A 21,872-nucleotide genomic window follows, 5' to 3' on the forward strand; every position below is an offset into this window, starting at 1 on the left:
GATCGGATTGTCCAGAACTTGCAGATTCTTGTCCCATTTGGCCAGAATTTCCCTTTGCAAGGACCTCGTATGGAACTGTGCAAACCAAGCCGCCTCGAAAGTAAACACCATCAGGCCCAGCACCCGCATGCAAGTCCGGAGGGATGACTATCTGCTGGACAGCAGGAGACAAATTGCAGCCTGCAATTTCTGGAGTTTGTCCAGAGGAAGGAGCACTCTGGCTAAGGCCGAGTCCAGAGTCAGACCTAGATAGTCCAGCTTTTTGAATGTAACCAAAACAGACTTCTGAAAATTCAGAATCCAGCCGAACTCCCTCAGAGTTCCTATGGTGATTTCCAGGTTTTTCCACCAGAGCAGTAGGAGACTCCGTTTTCAGAAGGAGGTCATCCAAGTAGCCCAGTACTGCGATCTACCGCGTAACAATGCCAGCACCGGGGCTAACACTTTTGTGAAGGCCCGAGAAGTAGAGACGAGACCAAAGAGTAATGTCACAAACTGATAATGCTCCTCTCCCAAGGCAAAGCAGAGGAAACCCTGGTGACTGGCACATATTGGAATGTGAAGGTAAGCATCCTTGAGGTCGATAGAGGCAAGAAAATCCCCCTTATGCAGGGATGCCACCATCGTGCAAATGGACTCAATTCTGAACTTCTACAGCTGCACAAAGCAGATCAGCGCCTTCAGGTCCAGGGTTGGACGAACCTTGCCTTCCTTCCTGCGGACTGTAAACAGATTTGAGTAAAAATCCTAAAAACGTTCCGAAGTCGGAACCAGGACAATCACCCCTTGAAGTAACAGGTCTTGTTCTGGCCCAAACAGACCCTGTAAGCGGTCCTGGGACAGGTATAAGTTGGAAGGAAAGAACCTTGCCATGGGACAAGAGGGAAGCTCAATCTTGTAGCCAGACCTCATATGGGTTAGGGGGCACCTTCATGCTGAAGGAGCCTTGTCCGCGGGTCTGAAAAGCCTGCTCTTGGCTTGCCAGACCAGGTTCATTTGGATCCTCCAGCGGAGGCCCTGAAAGGCTGGAGCCCTTGTCAGTTGAACCTGAGGGACGAAAAAACTTCTTATGAGCCGAGAAGGAAGGCCCACATCTACGACGAGGGTCCTTGCCCTTAGTAGCCTTAGTAGGTACTCTTACCTCTTGTTAGACCTTTAATGATGTCATCTAGGGTAGCTCCAAACAGGCGATCACCTTAAAAAAGGAGAGCGGTAAAGGCATTTTTAGAAGTGGGCCCGCAGACCAGCATTTGAGCCGAAAGACACGCCCCGAAGAACCATTGCCAAAACAGAGAGTCGAGCCACTAGGGGAGCCACAGCTAAATAGGCATCACAGATAAACTGTAGCCCCTGGACCAGCTAGTCTGCCAGCTCAGCAAAGGCAGGGGGGAGCTGTTCTCCTTCCAGGTTATGGCGTAAAAGCTTATCCCACTCAGTTTGTGACACCAGGGCAAAGGTGAATACCAGCCTTAGTGCCAAAGTGTACATATTGCGGGCCACAGCCTCAGCCTTCGTGTCAGCTGGATCCATAAAGGCTGGGGACTCGTCAACCGGAATCATGGTTGCCTTGTTCAATCTGGAAACCGGAGGGTCCACTTCTTAATAAGGGACTCCTCATAGGGGTATTGCCTAGCAAATCACTTAGGGACCCCAAGGGGACGCTTTGGTTGTCCACACTCTTTAGCGACAATTCTGTCAAAATAGGCGTTTGTTGCTCTGGATGGTTTATGAGTGCCAAAGGGAACGAACCTGCGCCTCCTTCGCAGCTGCGTCCTCCGTCTTTAAGGTCTCACACACAGATACAATCAGTACTTCCATCAGCGCCTTTTCATGCACGGTTACATATATGGAGGAATCGTCTTCACTATCTGAGGATTCCGGGCGCCTGGTCGCAGACCCAACAGGGTGACCCACGTCCGAGGTGGCTGAATCAGATTCAGGATCTGATGAGACAAATGAGGCAGGGGAAGGCGGGGGGCGCTTTTTGCTAGCCTGTCACCCAAAAGCCACCTCCACCCGGGACACAAAGGACTCCAGGACCTCCAACAGTGCATCGATGGATGGTTGAGACCCACAGCCTCAGAGAGGGGATCAGGTGGGGAAGACATGCTCCAAAGACTCCATGAGGCTCCAGAAGGACCCCACAAAAAGTGTAAAACACTGCAACGGGACAACCCCCACTGCGCTGGCAGCACCACCCGGTCGCCAGGCACATAGCACCAAGCGATCCTCAGCAGAGAGGGAGAGGACCCCACCAGACTCACCACCCAGTAGAAATAGGCCCCTGCAGCCACCAGGACAATCTGCACTCCACACGCGGCGATCGGGAAGTGAGAAGATCCAGGAGTCAGCACTAGGGGATGAGGAGGGGCTCTCACCTCAGAAATCGCCACCGACGGGGCTCCACTGTCATGGTCGCCGCTATTTTCAATGGCAAATCATCGCAAAATGGCCGCCAGACTACACAAACAAGGCAACCGTGCATTGAGCACACAGGCTACATGAAAATGGCAGCTCCACAAGGGTCCCAAGGACCCAGGAGGGATCCCTAGGACTCAAGGACAGGCCCAGGCAGGATGGGGGGGCCGGCCAGGTACAACCCCCGCCCAGCACAGCCGATCGTCCGGTCGCCAGCGGTGCACCGCCCCATCGCCAGCATAGCGCCCTGCCCCCACCCCAGGGGGTGGACCAGACCACCCACACAGCCCCAGCATAAGTGGAGGGAGGGTAGGATGGGGGACAGATGAAGGGGGGTGCCTGACAGGAAGGTGGGAAACCCGGGGGTCGGACTGTTCCAAGGAGGGGCCCACGTCTACCCCAAAACCCTCCAGGGGGAGAGGGGGGACAGCTAATCACCATACCAGGAACCAGGCGGCACCGCTCCAGACAGAACCTCCTCTCCATCGAAATGGGGGGCTGTCGGCCAGGAGGAACGCTATGACTCAGGCAAAGACCTGGTCTTATGTGACCTCGCGAGGCACTTAACTCGCAGATCAGCCCCTGTCTGGTGAGGCTATGTCACGGCCGACCTAGTGCGGAGCTGAGGTCTGCACGCGCTCGCTGGCCAGACTGGGGGGACCACTGGATCTAGATTGTCCAACCCGTTGCCCAGTCCGGCAGTTGATTGTAGATCTCACAGGAAAAAGCCAGGAGAAAAATTTCTATCTGAAAAGAAAAAAGTGCAAGGACAAGAGATCCCAGCAGGGAACTAGGTCCTTACTCCTGACTAGGCAGAAAAAAAAAACAGAGTACCTATAGCAGAGAGAGGGAGTATACCCCCTGGGACTGCCCATAGGCATAGTCAGACTTTTTTTCTGCCTAGTGTCCCACTACTGTAAGGGGCAGTATAACCCAATGGTTAAGAAGATCAGGAGCTGTGTCCGTCAATGAAAAAAAGAGAAAAAAATTGATTTTTGTAAGATCTTACCGTAAAATCCTTTTCTCTTAAGCTCATTGACAGACGTAGTCCTCCTTGATTAATAATCAACTCGGGTTATACTGCCCTCTACAGGAGTAGGACTAGACAGGAAAGAAAACGTTCTGGCCACACCTTAGGGGCAGTCCCAGAGGGTATATCCTCTCACTTCCTGCTACAGCAAATCAGTTATGTCACAAAGCAGTGTTTAGAGAATTTAACCCAACCCAACTCAGAAAACAGAGGGGCGGGTACTACGTCTGTCAATGAGCTTAAGAGAAAAGGATTTTACGGTAAGATCTTACAAAAATCAATTTTTCTCTGTCGCTCATTGACAAACGTAGTCCTCCTTGATTAATATCAACTCGAGACGTCCCAAAGCAGTGCCACAAATAAGGGGTGGGATAACAGAAATCAAAATCCAGAAGGCCCAACCGGAGCCAACCAGAAGCATTAAGGACTCATCGAGCAAAAAGATGAGACCTAAGTGAAAAAACCCAACAAACCCTCGAGGTAGACCAACGGTCTACTCAAATTGCGGCCTGCAAAACCTTGCGGCCAAATGAGGCATCCGACGATGCCATCACATCAACTTTATAAAATTTTGTAAAGGTATGAACCGACGATCAAGTAATCGCCTTGAAAACCTGGACCCCTGACGCCTGATGGTGGAAGGCCCAGGAAACACTAAGCGCCCGAATAGAGTGCGCCTTAACAGGGAACGGAGGATTCCGACCCTTAAATAGAATAAGCCTGTACCACCGTCTGTCTGATCCATTTGGAGATAGTCGCGGCAGATGCAGGCAACCCCTTTCTGGGGCCATCCGTGATCACAAAAAGTGAATCCGTCTCACGGAACGATTCCGTAGTCTTCAGGTATACCCTGATTGCCCGAACCACATCCAAGGAATGCAACGCATAGTTCAGAGGATGATTGGGCTTAGGACACAAGGAAGGTAGCACAATATCTTCATTCAGATGGAAATCTGAAACCACCTTAGGAAGAAAGGATGGCTTCGGATGAAGAACTACCTTATCCCTATGAACCACTAGATATGGGGAATGGCATGATAATGCAGCCAGTTCTGACACCCTGCGTGCAGAAGTGATAGCCACCAAGAAGGCCACCTTCTGGGATAATGTAAGCAAGGGAATCTCCCTGATATTTTCAAAGGGAGGTTTCTGCAGAACCGACAAAACCAAATTAAGATCCCAGGGCAGTAAGGGCGCGCGCACTGGCGGAGCCAAGTGCCGCACCCCCTGGATGAAATTCCGCACCAAGGAATGAGTAGCCAAAGGCTTCTGAAAGAAGATTGCTAATGCTGAAAACTGACCCTTGATGGTGCTCAAGGATAGTTTCTGCTCAACCCCCTTTTGCAAAAAAGCCAAAATACGGGTCACCAAATAAGTACGTGGGGGAAATCCCAAGGATTCACACCACGCAATATAAGTCTTCCATGTGCGATAATAGACTTTGCTGGAAGTCGCTTTCCTTGCTTTATTTAGAGTAGGAATAACTGAAGCTGACAATCCTCTGTCCTTCAGTACCTGGGTCTCAATGGCCAGGCCGTTACAGCCAGCGACTGTAAAGCACGATGGAAGATCGGTCCTTGAGACCGCAGATCCTCCCTGAGAGGAACCCGGCTTGACGAGGCCAGCCCGGAATTTCCAGGATAACTGGAGTTCCCTCCACCTCTATCCTGCGGAGAAATCTCAGCAGCAACTTGAGAGGGGGGAAGACATATAATAGCTGATACTGCCCCTACGGGGCGCTCAGCGCGTCTGCTGCGTCCGCTAGAGGATCGCGGGCACGAGCCCTGTTGAGCCGACATGCCAACAGATCCATATCCGGGGTGCCCCAATGAAGGGACAGCTGGTGAAATACCTCTGGATGAAGAGACTATTCCTCTTGATCCAGAATCTGACGGCTGAGATAATCTGCCTGTCCACCCCCGGGATGAATATCGCGGAGTGAGCTGGAACTGTTCCGCCCAATAAAGAATGTTGGCCACTTCTATGGCCGCCAGGGCACTCTTGGTGCCCCTTGGTGATTGACATAAGTCATGACCGTGGCATAGTCCGATTGGATCCGAACCGGGCTGCCCTGGAGCTGCTCGGTCCAGTAAATCGGACAAAGTCTGATCGCTCTCAGTTCCAACACATTTATCGGTAACCTGGAATTTATCAGAAGAAATGACTTCCCCTGGCTGAGCATCAGAGATCGAAGCCACCAGACCAGAGCCTCCCTGGTCCGCTCGCTCAATCGGATCCGATTGTCCAGGGAATCGGGATTCCGATTCCATTTGAGAAGAATCTCCTCTTGGAGAATTCGGGTATGAGACTGGGCAAACGGTACTGCCTCTAAGGAGGCGACCATCAGTCCCAGCCAGTTGACGGACAGCAACATCCGAATCAATGACTGAATCTTCTGGAGTTTCTCTGCATGGAGAAACACTCTTGCCAAGGATGTATCCAAAATCAGGCCCAGATAGTTCAGTGTCCTGGTGGGAACCAGCCTGTGAAGATGGGGATATGAAGATAGGCATCCTAAATGTCTATGGACGCCAGGAGATCCCCCTGATGCAGGGAGGCCACCACTGTTCGGATGGACTCCATCTCTCCCAAGACCAGAATTGGACGCACCTAGCCCTTTTTCCTGGGCATTGTGAACAGGTTCGACTAGAACCCCTGAAACTATCCAAGGAATGGGAACTCCCACTCCTTGTTGCATCAAGCTGTCCCCCGCAAAGCTTTTCAAGCGAGCCGGGGATGTCGAATATTGGAAGGGAAGAATCGCACCGGTGGAAGTGATCGAAACTCGATCTTGTATCCCGACCGTATGACCTCGCGAACCCCTTTATCCGGGATTCTGGAAAGCCATGGATCCGGAAACCGGTGAAGACGTCCCCCCACCCTAGAGATGGGTGGGGGCCCATTCTGTCAATCCAACGGGATAACAGTGGCTTTATTTAGTCTGGCAATCGGTGAGTCCACTATTGGTGGTACCGTCCATCTTATAATGAGGGATACCTCAAACTGATAGCGCCTAGCAATGCGTTTGGAAATAGCAGGGGTTCGTTTTCGGACGACCCCATTTGGGCAAGGGAAACCCTTTGCCATTTTGGTAGGCTTGCTAGTATCAGTCTTAGCTACCTCTGCCGGTGTAATCTCAAGACACAACTAGTGCCTCCACCAACGCTTCTTGTGCTATGGCGGAGGCAGAAGCGTCCTCCTCACTGTCTGAGGAGACCGTACCTGAGACATCAACCCCAGAAAAGGGGCTGCAATGACCAGCTCAGAATCCGTATCTGAAGTATCAGATGAAAGAAGGGTAGGCGGGGGTCGCTTTTCTTGACCCCCGTCCCTGACAGGCTACCTCCACCCGGGATACCAAAGACTCCAAACTGCTGATAATGCATCATCACAAGTGGGGTACTGGAGGGTCCTGCGGCCACCTCGAGGGGATCAGGTGGGGATACATGTGTGGCAGGGTTCATGATTAACAAGACACTTGCCAGCAAACACAAAAAATTAATTGCAAGAAAAAACATTTTTTTTTTTTTTACTTAGTCCCCCAGCGCAATAGCGCCCCTCAGTGTACCTGCTTGGACTCCTCAGAGAGAGAGAGAGAGAGAGAGAGACCCCAAGGCTCACCTGATGCACAGAAGTTTCTTATCAACCTGCTTCCAGCACTGTCTGTTACAGACAGGAAGTCTTTGGCTTGCTTTCCCGGGCCGAGGAGGCGGCTCCGCCCCCTTTACACGCCTTCCGGTGCCTCCCCATAGCTCCTCGAGGGGTTTGGTCACCTCAAACATGGCCGCCCCCATGCTGGAGACACGAGGCTACGCCAATATGGCGGCCCCGTGCGATCAGCAGGAAAATGGCGGCGGCCTGTGTAGGATATCGGCGGCTTGCAAGCTAGCAGCGGCCTGCGGGAGGTGTGCACTCGGTCTGTGCAGCCTGCGGGAGTGTGCGCTCGGCCTGTGCGGCCTGCGGGAGGTGTCCTCGGCCTGTGAGGCCTGCGGGAGTATGCACTTGGCCTGTGCGGCCTGCGGAAGTGTGCACTCGGCCTGTGCGGCCTGCGGGAGGCTGTGCGGCCTGTGGAAGTGACCGGCTTTCTTGAAGATCTCACAGGAACACTGGAGAAGAAAAGCTGCCTAAAAAAGTATTTCTAAAAAATCTTGCCAGGACCAAAGATCCCAGCAAGGAACTTAGGTCCTTACTCCTAACTAGACAGAAAAAAACTGATTTGCTGTAGCAGGAAGTGAGAGGATATACCCTCTGGGACTGCCCCTAAGGTGTGGCCAGAACGTTTTCTTTCCTGTCTAGTCCTACTCCTGTAGAGGGCAGTATAACCCGAGTTGATATTAATCAAGGAGGACTACGTCTGTCAATGAGCGACAGAGAAACACAGATTCTTTGTTATGTACTGACATGTGGGTATAGTATGTGTAAAACTGAACAACTTGATAACTACAAAGTTTTAGACTTACAGGATGCTGGGGAGCTCCAGGAAGAAGCTTCAATGGTTGTGGAATTGACGCTGAAAGGTTGCTTTCTGTGAAACAAAAATTAAAATTTAACTGTTTAAACTATAACACAGCATTCAAAATAGGCCACATATTCTTAATAAAGAACCTCAGCACAAAGCTAATTAGCCCATAAGTGACTCTCACAAGCGTTCCAAATAACAGGAGAACAAGGACAACAGTAGAATGAGAACAAATATTAACTACAGTGGTGATCGAAAGTTTGGGCACCCCAGGTAAAAATTTGTATTAATGTGCATAAAGAAGCCAAGGAAAGATGAAAAAATCTCCAAAAGGCATCAAATTACAGATTAGACATTCTTATAATATTTCAACAAAAGTTAGATTTTATTTCCATCATTGACACTTTCAAAATTACAGAAAACAAAAAAATGGCGTCTGCAAAAGTTTGGGCACCCTGCAGAATTTGCCCCCTTTGCAGGGCTGAGACCTGCCAGCGTCATGGATTGTTCTCAATCATCGTCTGGGAAGAGCAGGTGATGTCAATCTCAAAGGTTTTAAATGCCCAGACTCATCTGACCTTGCCCCAACAATCAGCACCATGGAATCTTCTAAGCAGTTGTCTAGAAAACTGAAACTGAAAATAGTTGACGCTCACAAAGCTGGAGAAGGCTATAAGAAGATAGCAAAGCATTTTCAGATGTCAATATTCTCTGTTCGGAATGTAATTAAGAAATGGCAGTCATCAGGAACAGTGGAAGTTAAAGCAAGATCTGGAAGACCAAGAAAAATATCAGACAGAACAGCTCGCAGGATTGTGAGAAAAACAATTCAAAACCCACGTTTGACTGCACGATCCCTCCAGAAAGATCTGGCAGACACTGGAGTTGTGGTACACTATTCCACTATAAAGAGATACTTGTACAAATATGGTCTTCATGGAAGAGTCATCGGAAGAAAACCTCTCCTATGTCCTCACCACAAAAATCAGCGTTTGAACTTTGCAAATGAACATATAGACAAGCCTGATGCATTTTGGAAACAAGTTCTGTGGACTGATGAGGTTAAAATTGAACTTTTTTGCCGGAATGAGCAAAGGTACGTTTGGAGAAGAAGGGGCACAGAATTTAATGAAAACAACCTCTGACTAACTGTTAAGCATGGGGGTGGATCAATCATGCTTTGGGGTTGTATTGCAGCCATTGGCACAGGGAACATCTCACGAGTAGAAGGAAAAATGGATTCAATAAAATTTCAGCAAATTTTGGATGTTAACTTAATGCCATCTGTGAAAAAGCTGAAGTTAAAGAGAGAATGGCTTCTACAAATGGATAATGATCCTAAACACACCTCGAAATCCACGGGGGATTACATCCAGAGGCGTAAACTGAAGGTTTTGCCATGGCCTTCACAATCTCCTGACCTCAACATAATTGAAAATCTATGGATAGACCTTAAAAGAGCAGTGCGTGACAGACAGCCCAGAAATCTCAAAGAACTGGAAGACTTTTGTAAGGAAGAATGGGCAAAGATACCTCAAACAAGAATTGAAAGACTTTTGGCTGGCTACAAAAAGCGTTTACAAGCTGTGATACTTGTCAAAGGGGGCAGTACAATATATTAACTCTGCAGGGTGCCCAAACTTTTGCAGACACCATTTTTTTGGTTTTCTGTTATTGGAAAGTGTAAATGATGGAAATAAAATCTAACTTTTGTTGACATATTATAAGAATGTCTAATCTGTAATTTGATGCCTTTTGGAGATTTTTCCATCTTTCCTTGGCTTCTTTATGCACATTAATACAAATTTTTCCCTGGGGTGCCCAAACTTTCGATCACCACTGTATATTCAGTTCACACCTAACCGATCCATGCTCCAGCGCTGGGTCTTTACCTCTGTTTTCCTGGCGGTTACACTGAGAGGGTGCAGCTTTGAAAGGTTAGCTGGTGTGTTGCTCATTGTTCAAGCAAGGTGTCCACATGCTAGCAGCTGGACTCCCAGTGCCTCCCAGGATTTCCACATCAATCCTCCGTGCTCTCCTGTGCCACTTGTTCCTCCTGTGATCTCCAGTGTATCCTACTCCTGTGATCCCTGGGCTCTCTAGCCTGTATCCTCTGTACCTGTGACCCAGGGCATAACAGCTTGAATTCTGCTTCTGTGACCCATGTACTCTTCAGCTTACATCTTGGTCCTGTGGCTGCTGTACACTTTAGGATGCATACTGCTTCTGTGACCCCTGTGTATTCTGTGTAGACCCTGTTAACTTTAGCCTGTAACCTGTGCACTCCAGCTTGCATTCAGTGTCTCTGTGTAATTTTGTGCCCACCAATCAGTTGACTATGTTTCTGAATGATCTTCTCACAACCTCCTGTGTATCTAAGACTCTCCTTCCTGTGTTCTGGTGTTTCCTGCATCCCTCACTGCCTACGGCTGTACTTATTCAATGGCTCTGGAGCCCCTACGTTAAAAAAAAACTCTTTCCTACATACCTGCACACAGTTCCCAGTAGCTGCCTGCTCAAATGAGTCAGAGGGCCGCAACCTGGGACTGGTCAGTAGCAAAACCCATCACTCCTTGCAGGGTGTCTGGTGAAGACGAGATGCCTCTAAGATTCTGTGCTTTGGCCCTTCTAAGGGCTCACACCTTTGCTAAATGTGTGGGCATGCTGAGTCCTAGTCTTTTTGTGCCACCACCCTCCTCTGTTACTCCATTGGTGCTCTGTGTCTCCTCCTTTGCCCACAGCACTGCCTAGCCCCAACTGCTACAACCAAATCCAGGTTAACCAGTCTGTCCCCCACTGGGAATGAACTCCCATCTGTGACAATTAACTGGTCCCTTGATTGGAAAATGTTCATCACATTCATATAACATTCATATATAGTGCAATAAGGTTCTCTAACAACCTGAAGATGTTCAATGATTCTGCATGTCATTTAATTTGAATATACATATAGGTCCTCTTACTTGGAGGTGGTGGTCTTTGTGGTGGGCGTGTACGAGGCCGATTAGGAACAGACAGTGATCTGTTCGGTGATCGAGAACGTACTTCCCCAGCATCTTCAAGTTCTTTCTTCAGGGCTACCAAATCTGCATCATCTGGAAATAAAACATATTTATAAACATAGATCAAAATTAAAATGATTCTATGCATGAAGGTAAAGAAAACCTTCATTATGCAGCCCCCCAGTACTTATCTGAGCCCGATCTTGACCCAGAGCTGAGATTCACACAAGAGCAGTTGCTCTTCCAGCTCTCTGCCTCCTCACTGGTTCAGACACACCACCAGGAGCCACCGGTGTCATAAATATTGGGATGCCTGCCTTTACACGCACATGAACTTTAATGGGATCCCAGTCTTAGTCTGTAGGGTTCAATATGGAGTTGGCCCACCCTTTGCTGCTATAACATCTTCAACTCTTCTGGAAAGGCTGTCCACAAGGTTTAGGAGTGTGTCTATGGGAATGTTTGACCATTCTTCCAGAAGCGCATTTGTGAGGTCAGGAACTGATGTTGGATAAGGCCTGGCTCGCAATTTCCAGTCTAATTCATCCCAAAGGTGTTCTATCGAGCTGAGGTCAGGACTTTGCACAGGCTAGTCAAGTTCCTCCACCCCAAACACGCTCGCCCATCTCTTTATGGACCTTGTTTGTGCACTGGTGCGCAGTCATGTTGGAACATGAAGGGACCATCCCCCAAACTGTTCTCATAAAGTTGGAAGCATGAAATTGTCCAAAATGTTTACATATGCTGACATCCTAGGAGTTTCCTACACTGAAACTAAGTGGCCGAGCCCAACCCCTGAAAAACAACCCCACACCATAATCTCCCCTCCACCAAATGATTTGGACCAGTGCACAAAGCAAGGTTCATAAAGACATGGATGAGCGGGTTTGGGGTTGGAGAAACTTGACTGGCCTGCACTGAGTCCGGACCTCAACCCAATAGAACACCTTTGGGATGAATTTGAGAGGAGACTGCGAGACAGGCCTTCGTGTCCTTCTGGAAGAATGGTCAAACATTCCCATAGACACAATCCTAAACCTTGTGGACAGCCTTCCCAGAAGAGTTGAAGCCGTTATAGCGGCAAAGGGTGGGCCAACTCAATGAACCCTACAGACTAAGACTGGGATGCCATTAAAGGTCATGTGTGTGTAAAGGCAATATGGTGTATCTTCAGTAGCAATAAGCTATTTATAATAATATATTTTTATTATAAACCGACTGTCATTTTAGAATTATTGATAGTTGTCTTACATTCATTAGATTCATGGATAGGTTTAATACATTTTGTTCATACGCAATAGTTTTACAATAACAGCCTACAATTGTAAACAGCAACAATGTCCTACATTTCAAGATTGAAAGAATTGGAGTGTAGAGAAATAAATAGAACAACCCTTTGCTTTTACCTTTAAATGAGTGAGGCTTCCTAGGACTCATGAAAGAAGTTTTAGTTGATGATGATGATGTGTGTGTTGCAGGCAGCTGTTCATTCCCCAAAGACAAGCTATCACTTGCTGCTGACCTGTCAGTTATTAGATACTGAGACATAACTTCATCAGAGTCATCTTCCAATATATCACCTGTGGAAATTTAAAAAAAAAAATGTTTAGCTATATAGCAATCATTTTTTAACCTATGAACCAAACAAAATAGAAGGTAGTTATTCCCAAAATACCTAAGGGGAAAACACTACAAAATTCCAAATGAAGATCTTTTGGTCCCACGTTTGAACTGTATGGTCACTCTCCCTGTCATCTAGTCTGGCTGTAGACTGGCTCTAATTGAAAGCTAAACCCATTGTCTGGAGGAGGAAGTTTTCTAACTCTAATGTTCAGATGGTGCACAAATGTAAAAGTATTATATTTTCCACTAACACCATGCAAAATACAGTACAATTGGGTGATTTACTAAAGGAGTTAGGAACCTTGACTCGTTAAATGGTGGCGGTGTTCAATCTGAATGCCCAATCACATGCAGACGCAAGAAATAAATGGGGATATTCTTTTTACTTGACTAAATATTTGAGGATTCTCAACTCAATTAGTAAATAAGACTCAAAATATTTCTTGTAAAAGTTTTACAGTATTTTTCAGCTAACACTAAAATATATCACTTTGACAACACTTTTTTGCCTTCTCTGCCTGAGTCTTTTTTTTGTTCTAAGTTGTATATAGTGTTTAGCTTCAGATTAGTCAACTTCACCTTAAGCAGGTCTTCTTGTATGTATCTATACAGACTACCTTGTTCTACTACTATGTTTAGCTTTTTTATCAGGATTCTTTTATATCGTAATGAGAATACCGAACACAAAAAAAAAATTCAGAGCAATTGTCTTAGATAATCTGATTGTTAGTACTCAGCTTTTGAGAGCCAATTACGGCAGGTATTGTGAAACAATCTGAAGGGACAAGCACGCAAAATTTTCTCATACAATAACAAAACAAACTATTTTCATGTAATTAGTATGGTATTTGTACGAAACGTTTTTTGACCCTGCATGCGCAGAAACAAAGGAATACATTACAATACAATATGTGTGTTACTAAACCCAGGACCCTACATTCTTTATATTCTGTTCTCCCACAGTACCCAGAACATTAAAAATCCATTTATTTTATTAAATACAAATGGCTAAAGACCTTTTCTCATCAGCAGTTATAGCAGTCTTGTGACTTTGATCAGTGTCCGGCCGAGCACTGGTCAAAGCTTGTACAGGTAGTTTTCATTCTCTTCTGACTGTCCTATTAGGCTGCAGGACCCCTGACCCTCGGTCTGGACAGTGCTGATTGGCCCTGTGCTGATCAAATGCACCCTAAAAAAAAAAAAACTCTCTAGCAATACACACCAAACTGAGTATGTGCAGAGTGCCCCCAAGGCTCTGTACTGTCAGGTGATGGATTGGGGACAGTAGAAGAAGGGGAGGATCAGAGGAGACATGATCAAATAGCCTTTTTACACCATGCACAGGATTAATCCCTTTGGTTCCACAGTGAGTATACCAAGCACGCTTTATTGCATATATAGGCTGATTTTACTGTTGTGGGTTTAGTAATACTACCCCGTACGAACCTCATTCCTCCTTCAGCTCTAAGTTCATGGTTACTTCACTGACCATAAGAACTTAAAGCAAAGATGCTCTGCAGACTCTGCTGAACAAAATAATAGCTAACAAGCTACTGATCAGAGCATTTTACCTAAAATGACAGCCACCCCCCACTCCAACCACCACCTCTCTAACTCTTACCTACTGCTTTCTCTCCTCCACTGCCTGGAATGCCTGTGCTGCCCCCCCCCTCTGGCTCCCCCCTCCTTCTGTCCTCTGCCTTCACCATACCACTGATTCCCCCCCCCCGCATCAATTATAACCCACCGACAGCGCACACCCCCCTCCCCCATGAGCACGGAACTTTGTGGATCTGATGCATTAGCCGGCTCCCCCCGCACCACTTCCACTGGCAATTGCAGTTTGTTTTTTAACATAATGAGTGATTTTTCCACTGGGACCTCCCTTCCGTGCCCCCCTCACTCACGATCCCCCGCGGCCCCTCCATGCAGCACTGCTAGCCAGTGTTCCCTCCACCCCCTCTCGCCAGCTGCTGCCTGGGAGATTGGCAAGTGCAGTGTTTCAGGATGGAGAGCAAGGGGGCTGGTAAACATGTGTTTATCAGCCCCTTTTCTTGCCTGAATGAACAAAGTGACCGATACCGATCACTGTTCAGTCATCACTGACACGGAGTAAACTAATAATGATTTAAGTGTATTTTCAGTGAAAATATTGATTTGATAAACATTTGCGCAAATATCGCGGGGCCTAAAAAATCAGTAGCACCCCTTTTTTTTTTTTATTCTACAGGTCACGTGCTTTCAGAAAATATATGGTTTGGGGGGGGGGGGGGGGGTCTTTTACAAATTCTGAAAGTTGTAAGAGAAAATTTAAAAGACAAGTGGAAAAACTGTAAAAATGGGCCGGCCAGCTGAGTTTAAAAGTGGGGCTCAGGGCTTGGCAGCGAAAGGGTTAAAGACTTAAGCCTGGTACACACTACAAGTTTTTTTTTTTCATTCAATCCAGAGGGCTGAACGAAAAAAAAGCTGACAGCTCAGGTCAGAGCCACTGTACTAACAATGGGATATTAGTACAGCAATCTCCCCTGTTCTTCTATTGTGTTACGACCTTCTACCCTGCCAGAATTCTCAGGTCAGCGCTCTCATCCATCGGCTACTATACCGCACAGGAAACCTCCCACTAAACGTTCTTCACACACATTGATGAGCCTGTATACTTTTTACATTTTGTAAGTGTTTTTAATCTTCCTTGGGAAAATACATGTCTTGTTTTTACTACACTTAGAAGCTCCTTCTTTCTGTTTTGATTTATCAGAGTGTGCTTCCCTATAATAGAGTGCTGCTGAAGTGCTTTACAGGACACCACCTGCCTAATTCATCCCCTGACTGGGCCACATTTCGAACTCTTTTCTCTGGCTCACCCAAAGAATCCTATATGCCTCCTTTTCCACTGATTTCTATCATCCAATCACGTACAAGCAAAAATGCTATTTTCCTTGCATGCGATTCTTTGCAAAGTCAAACGTTACCTCATTTACTAAGCTCTGGAGCAACTGCACTTGCAGTGCACAGTATATTTGCCTTTAGTAAGTCAACCTCAGGGTTTCTAAATACAAAAACAGGAAAATAATCTAGCCTCCCTTTCTAAAAGCTGGATAGAACTATCTTAAAAAAAAATACTTTGCAAAGTTGAAAATGAAATATTCATAAACAGAGTTGCGCTGAAAAAAATATTTAGAGTCAGACACTAATGGTAAAAAAGGTTCTGTGATAGCATCCGTACCATTCCCCACCTTTAGTTAAGTGATTTGGTGACAGTCATTTCCACTATAGGCAAAATGCTCGCTCACCAGATAGCACGGACCTTCTATCACGGAAGGTCAGTAACACTTGTGGCTCTAAACCCAGCAAGGGCCTTTAAACATCCCAGGAACGTCTTAGGGAATGTAGAATCACCATCCAGTTAAAGATATCATAGATGGTCCCCAAAATACAAAAGGCTCCCTATAGTATAAATATCCTTAAAAGCTTTATTAGAGGCAAAAAATATTACACTTACATCATCAAGAACATGTAATCGAATTAATAACAAACTAACCCAGCCGGCTACAGGCAATTACCCATCACCAGCACGTCGCTCCTCCCTACGCGTTTTGTCATAAGACGTCATCTTATGAAGAAATGCATAAGTAAGGGGAGTGACATGCTGACGTCAACACGCTTCTCAAATCTCAGAAGCACAGGTAGCTGTGAGTAGCCGGCTGGCTTGGTTTGTTCCTAATGCGATTAAGTTCTTCATGATGTAAGTGCAATATTGTAGGCCTCTAATAAAGCTTTTAAGGATTTTTATAGTATGACGAGCCTTTTGTATTTTGGGGACCATTTATTATATAAGTACCTGGACGTTGATTCTACATTCCCTAAGAGGTTTCTGGGACGATTAAAGGCCCTGGATGTGTTTAGATCCACAAGTGTTACTGACCTTCCATAATAGAAGGTCTGTGTTATCTGGTACGCAAGCATTTTGCCTATGGTGGAAGTGACTGTTACAGGATCACTTAACTAAAGATGGCCGATGGTGTGGATGCAATCACAGAACCTTTTTACCACATTGGAACTTTATTTTAACCATTGGTGTCCGTCTCTGTGCTGCATCTCACAGTAGAGTTTGCGGCTGTCTTTGATGTTTATGTTTATTTTAGAACAATAGCGCAGTTTATGTTTGCCCTGTTTTAAAGTTTAAAATTAATATGAACATAAAGTTAAAGCAAATGTAAGCAATTTTATTTTCTTTTTTACCTTCCGATTCATAGTCCAGACTTGAAAAATCAAAAGTTTCCTCCAGAAGACAGGAGTTGGCATTGGGTGACAGTAATGCTACACTGTCTCTATTCCGAGCAATTTCTTCCTGAAGACCCTGCAACCAATCTTCTGTCTTTGGTCTTATTTTTACTGTTTTGCCATTTACCTGCAAGAAAATACAATTTTAGACTCCCACTACAATAGGAATTTCAGTTTCAGTGAGATAATTCCCAAGCGTTAAATACTTTTGAAGACTCTGCTGCTTTTTCATTAGAACACCAAGAATGCACCAGCTGATTGTAATGAACCAGTCCATCCCATCTCATGCAGAATCAGTTTGCAAATGAAAGGTCCATAATACTGCTATAGTGCATTAAAATTACAGTGATACTAAACACACACTGTTTAATTTACATTGTCCCTTCTCTTTCTGTATGCAGATGATGGCACTTTAATTATAAAAAAAAAAAAATCTAAGTACCTTTTTCCTAATCAATTTATATAGCTGTCACATAACCCAGATCTTTCCCAGCCTAAACATAAACAGGAGGAGCTTCTAGTCCTCTGTTGCTGGTCACATGTTCAAAATAAAAATAAAAAACAGCCTTTGGAATACAGAGTAAAAATAAATAAATAAATAATATCAATAAACGGTTTTAAATTGTCATACAAATATATAGCTGAAATCACATCTTTATTATTTGGTGGAAATAACATGGTGTGGGCGGATTTCTGCCTGTCAAAGGCTGTGTCACACGTCTCCAGCCTGTGTCTTAGTAGAAGAGGGAGGAGAAGCCTCCATTAACCACTTGACCAGGTCACTTTTTTGCGAAACTGCACTGCGTTACTGTAACTGACAATTGTGCGGTTGTGCGACCCTGTACCCAAATAAAACGTATATGTCCATTTGTTTGGAGATATTTGATCACCACTGTGTTTTTTATTTTTTTGCGCTATGAACAAAAAAAGACCAACAATTTTGAAAAAAAGAACATTATTTTTTACTTTCTGCTATAAAACATATCCAATAAAATAAAAAAAATGAAAAATATCTAATTTCTTCATAAAATTTGGCCAATATGTATTCTGCTACATGTTTTTAGTAAAGAAAAAAGTTGTGATTGGTTAACGCAAACATTATGTCGTATTGAACCTATGGGATATATTTATGGAATTTAGGTTTATTTTTATTACTAGTAATGGTGGTGATCAGCGGCTTATAGCATGACTGTGATATTCCAGTGGGCTGTTGGACACTAATTGACACTTTTTGGAAACCAGTGACACCAATCAGTGCTAAAAATATACACAGTCACTGTACTAATGACACGAAAAATGTACACTGTCACTGTACTAATGACACTAGCAGGGAAGTGGTTACCATCACGGGCGATCAAAGGGTTAACTGTGTGTCTAGGCTGTGTTTTTGTGTACACTGTGTGCTACTTTAACTACGAAAAAAGAGCGATCATCATCTCTGCTTTGCAGAAAAACCGGATTGTACCTTTCGACCTGTCAAAACTGACATATGCCTTGTTTACATACGCATATCTCACTTACTAATCATGGTGGGAGAGAGCCCTCTTCGGAACTCAGAGATTAGCTCCTGCTGTGAATTATCACAGCAAAAGCAGCCTGCCGTTGACGCGGCTGCACCCCCTACAGGCAGAAATGCAGAATAACATTTAAATACATGATTCTGCCCACAGCTACTGCCTTGTAGCAGTAAAAGTACTATAGGGAGGTCAGCAAGCAGTTGATCTACATGTAATATCCTACCTTTATTTTGCTGGTGGGAATTGGTGAGGAGGAAGGGAGCGGGCTGTCATTTACCACAGTGTATAAGCCCACATGTGCGACTCTATAGTCACATGGGCTGCTCAGATGCGATAGGGAGGAAATTCTCGGCATAGAAACTCACTGAAAACTGAGCATGTGCAGAGTTGCCAACACAGCTGCAAAATCTCTAGCTGTATTGGGGACAGAAGGTGGAGATACAGAACAGCAGGAACAGTTTTTTGCAGAAAACGAATCTCATAGTGAGTGAGTATGAACAGCATGTAATACACCATTTATTGGTATTTGTTTTATGATGTGGGTTTAGTGACACTTTAAAATTGCCCTCATGGCTATCCTCAAGGTTGTCCTTTAAAGTTCCAATCAAGCCAGGATAATAAATGTTTTCCTATTCTAAATCAACAGACATCTTCACTTGTCTTTATAGGTTTGCAAAGTGTGCTTCTTTAACACAGTAAAAGTAGGCCTAAAAAATGTTTTTTTCCTTTTGCTTAGATTACAAAATAATTAACCCCCCTCGTGGGTTTCTTTTTGCTGAATGTGCCCTGTTGCAAGATTTCCCCTCACTTCCTGTCCCAGAGGCATAACAGGAAATGAGGAATTCTCTCCAATGCAGTTTTCACCAGAACAGATGTCCCAGTCAGTAGATTTCCACTCACCTTCTGTTCCTGTGGCAGCTCTAACATTTTTGGACTTCCTATCACTTTCATTATTGCAGACAATGGTTTCCAGGACAAGTAGACAGAGTGAATATCCCATGTGGGGACACAAGTAACAATAAAAACCTGACAAGTATTTAAAAATGTCCTCATTCGATCAAAATCCAAAAATGTAAAAAAAAAAATTTGGTAATTCTACTAAATTTTAAAAATGTCTGTAGTGAAATCTATTAATACCACACTTCTATTTAGACATTCTTCCTTTAGGAAGCATCTGTATGCTCCTGAGTAAATGTTTGGAACAAGTTCCCTTTGTGAATATTGTACATTTACATAAATAAGGCAGACAACAGGATTCAGGCAATAAAACAAGGTGCTGTTAATATGTAGATCCTGGAAATATTGCACAATTTATTTTTACTACTGTTAATTGCTATGTCTGTATAGATCTGTGAAAACAGCTAAGTACACTGGAAAAAAAGAGAAAATTCATATAAAAAAAAAATTAAAAAATGCATGATACTTATTCGGTAGGTACCGTAACTCATAAAAATGCAATTATATTGAAACAGCCCATATTAATTTTGGTGATTATGAATGCTGTTAATTGATGGAAGTAAGCAGTTTACCTTTAAACCATCAAGATCAAGAACACTTAAAGCTGTCCTGCTGTCTGCAAACGTCACCATCATTTGTCCCCCAATTACCCTAGAAAAAAAATCAATAAGATATATAATCATGGCATACAAAAATGGCCATTTTTACATCCCTGAAAATTTTTTGGGGATCTTCAAACTGCCTAAAATGTGTAGATGCAGATACAGTAGCTATATAAATTATTTCACATGGAAATGGCGGCTAATGTGACAATTAAATCTTTATTCGTTTTTGGTCAACTTTGTTTTTTGAAACAGTACTTTATTCATTTATAATAAAAAACAACATGCATTTTTCCAAATAATCATTTAATAAAGGGTTCTTCATTGTTTCAGTGTATAAAGTGCATGCTGACCTCTCCAATAAGAAAGCCCAGGACTAATGCTGGCCATACACGCACAGAATTTTGGCAGAAAATGGTAGTTTTAGGAAAGATCGTTCGAAAATCGGGCCGTTAGTGAACACAAGTTTACAGACGATTTTGATTGTGTGCCCGGCTAATGTCGATGGATCCATAGCAAAAACATTTATCGTTTCAACAAAACTTTATACGTGTGTGGTAAAATTGTAACGAAAATAATATTCTGACTCGTATTGCGCATGTTATCGAACAATCATTATGATCATGAAAATGATTATGTAAAAGAGTTTATTCTGTCAGTTAGTGGCCAATTCGCTTTTGACCGACGAATAATCACTCAGTCTGCAAACGGCCGAAATTCTGTGTGTGTATTGCCAGCATAACACTGCACTCGTTGACCAACCCTGCAGACTCAAGAACTAGGCAGCACCATCTCTACAAGGCAAGTGAGAGAGGTCTCTTTTATGAGTCTCTCTGTTATATGTGTAACCTGAGATCCTTAAAGCGGAAATAAACCCATCAAATTAACAGTTTCAAAAACAGTTACATTCTCGGCATGCCGGGAATGCTATCTGTCACGTTGGTTGTGCTCTCTAACAAACTGTCAAACCATCCAATGGCTGGTGTCATAAGTGATCACATGTGCAGCATTATGGCAGTTGAAGATTAAACACAGGCTAATATGGCAGCTTCCTTGGCTGAAAATGATAGGAGGGTTTAGTTCCACTTTAGGACTCAAGTAGCAGCAGCTCAGAAGAAAAGCATCGAAAACCCTAACATGCCAGACTCGCATTCACCACCTGTCTGCTGCAAGAAGAAAAAGATCATTTATACCTTCCATATGTACTAATAGGCAATTTAAAACAAAAGTTTAGCTAATTTTTTTTTGCCCTACAGCTTCAGCGACATTACTTGTAACAAAGGATGTCCCACATCATGCAGGCGGCTGGATCTTGGAGAAATCTTCACTGCAGTGTAGCCCGTCCTCTTCCTGTGGCTGAACTTTCAAGTATTAAGGAGGTTAAAAGATTTGAAATCCCAGCTAAGCTACTGTGAAAATTTTTTTAGATGAGGACCCCCACCAGTCCTCCCCCATTCACAGATCGTGCTATAGTAAATGAAAGCAATGAAAATACTTTTCCCAATGGAGAAGGAAGGGGAGGGGGTGAGGCCCCGCTGGCAACGGTTTTCACAACAGCTTAGCCCAGAGCCCAAAGCGATTAACTCCCTGCACAGGAAAAGGAAGGGGCAGTCCTGCAGTAAAGGTTTGGGACATTCTTCACTATAGGTAAAAAATGTCATTGAAGCTTTAGAGCAAAAAATAAAAAGATAGCTAAAACTTTAGCGTTTTAAAAAATAATAAAAGAAACATGTTTTTACTTTAGAACATAATGCATAAATAAAATATATATATAAAAAAAAAACTAAAATAATTATATTAGTTGAATTTTATTATAAGTTGTTTAATAAATGTGTGCTCCTTAACCTCTTGGTGAAAATGTGTGGTCTCTTGGCAGCCTGCACGCTCCCGGCACAGTTCCCAGTGGCTAACTGAAAGCTGCTTTGCGAACTAGAGCTTTCAGATTGTGTGACTGCCATGACAGCCAATCACGGCGGTCATATG

The 21,872-nt window shown here is 44.5% G+C and overlaps 1 protein-coding gene across 1 annotated transcript in view; it reads right to left on the reverse strand.

Moving 5' to 3' along the window:
• The window catches only part of SYNJ2 (synaptojanin 2), a 251,838-nt gene that overhangs the window by 14,696 nt on the left and 215,270 nt on the right, over window positions 1-21,872 (reverse strand). Inside the window, exons 20-24 of the mRNA XM_082249743.1 lie at window positions 19,860-19,938; window positions 16,772-16,940; window positions 12,316-12,489; window positions 10,871-11,002; window positions 7,909-7,973 (exon numbers count right to left, since the gene is read on the reverse strand). Coding sequence (XP_082105869.1) covers window positions 7,909-7,973; window positions 10,871-11,002; window positions 12,316-12,489; window positions 16,772-16,940; window positions 19,860-19,938 — 619 coding nt within the window. The remainder of the gene's footprint in view (window positions 1-7,908; window positions 7,974-10,870; window positions 11,003-12,315; window positions 12,490-16,771; window positions 16,941-19,859; window positions 19,939-21,872) is intronic.

The sequence above is a fragment of the Pelophylax lessonae genome (genome assembly GCF_965119305.1).
Source record: "Pelophylax lessonae genome assembly, chromosome: 3".
In the NCBI taxonomy this organism is placed as follows: domain Eukaryota; kingdom Metazoa; phylum Chordata; class Amphibia; order Anura; family Ranidae; genus Pelophylax; species Pelophylax lessonae.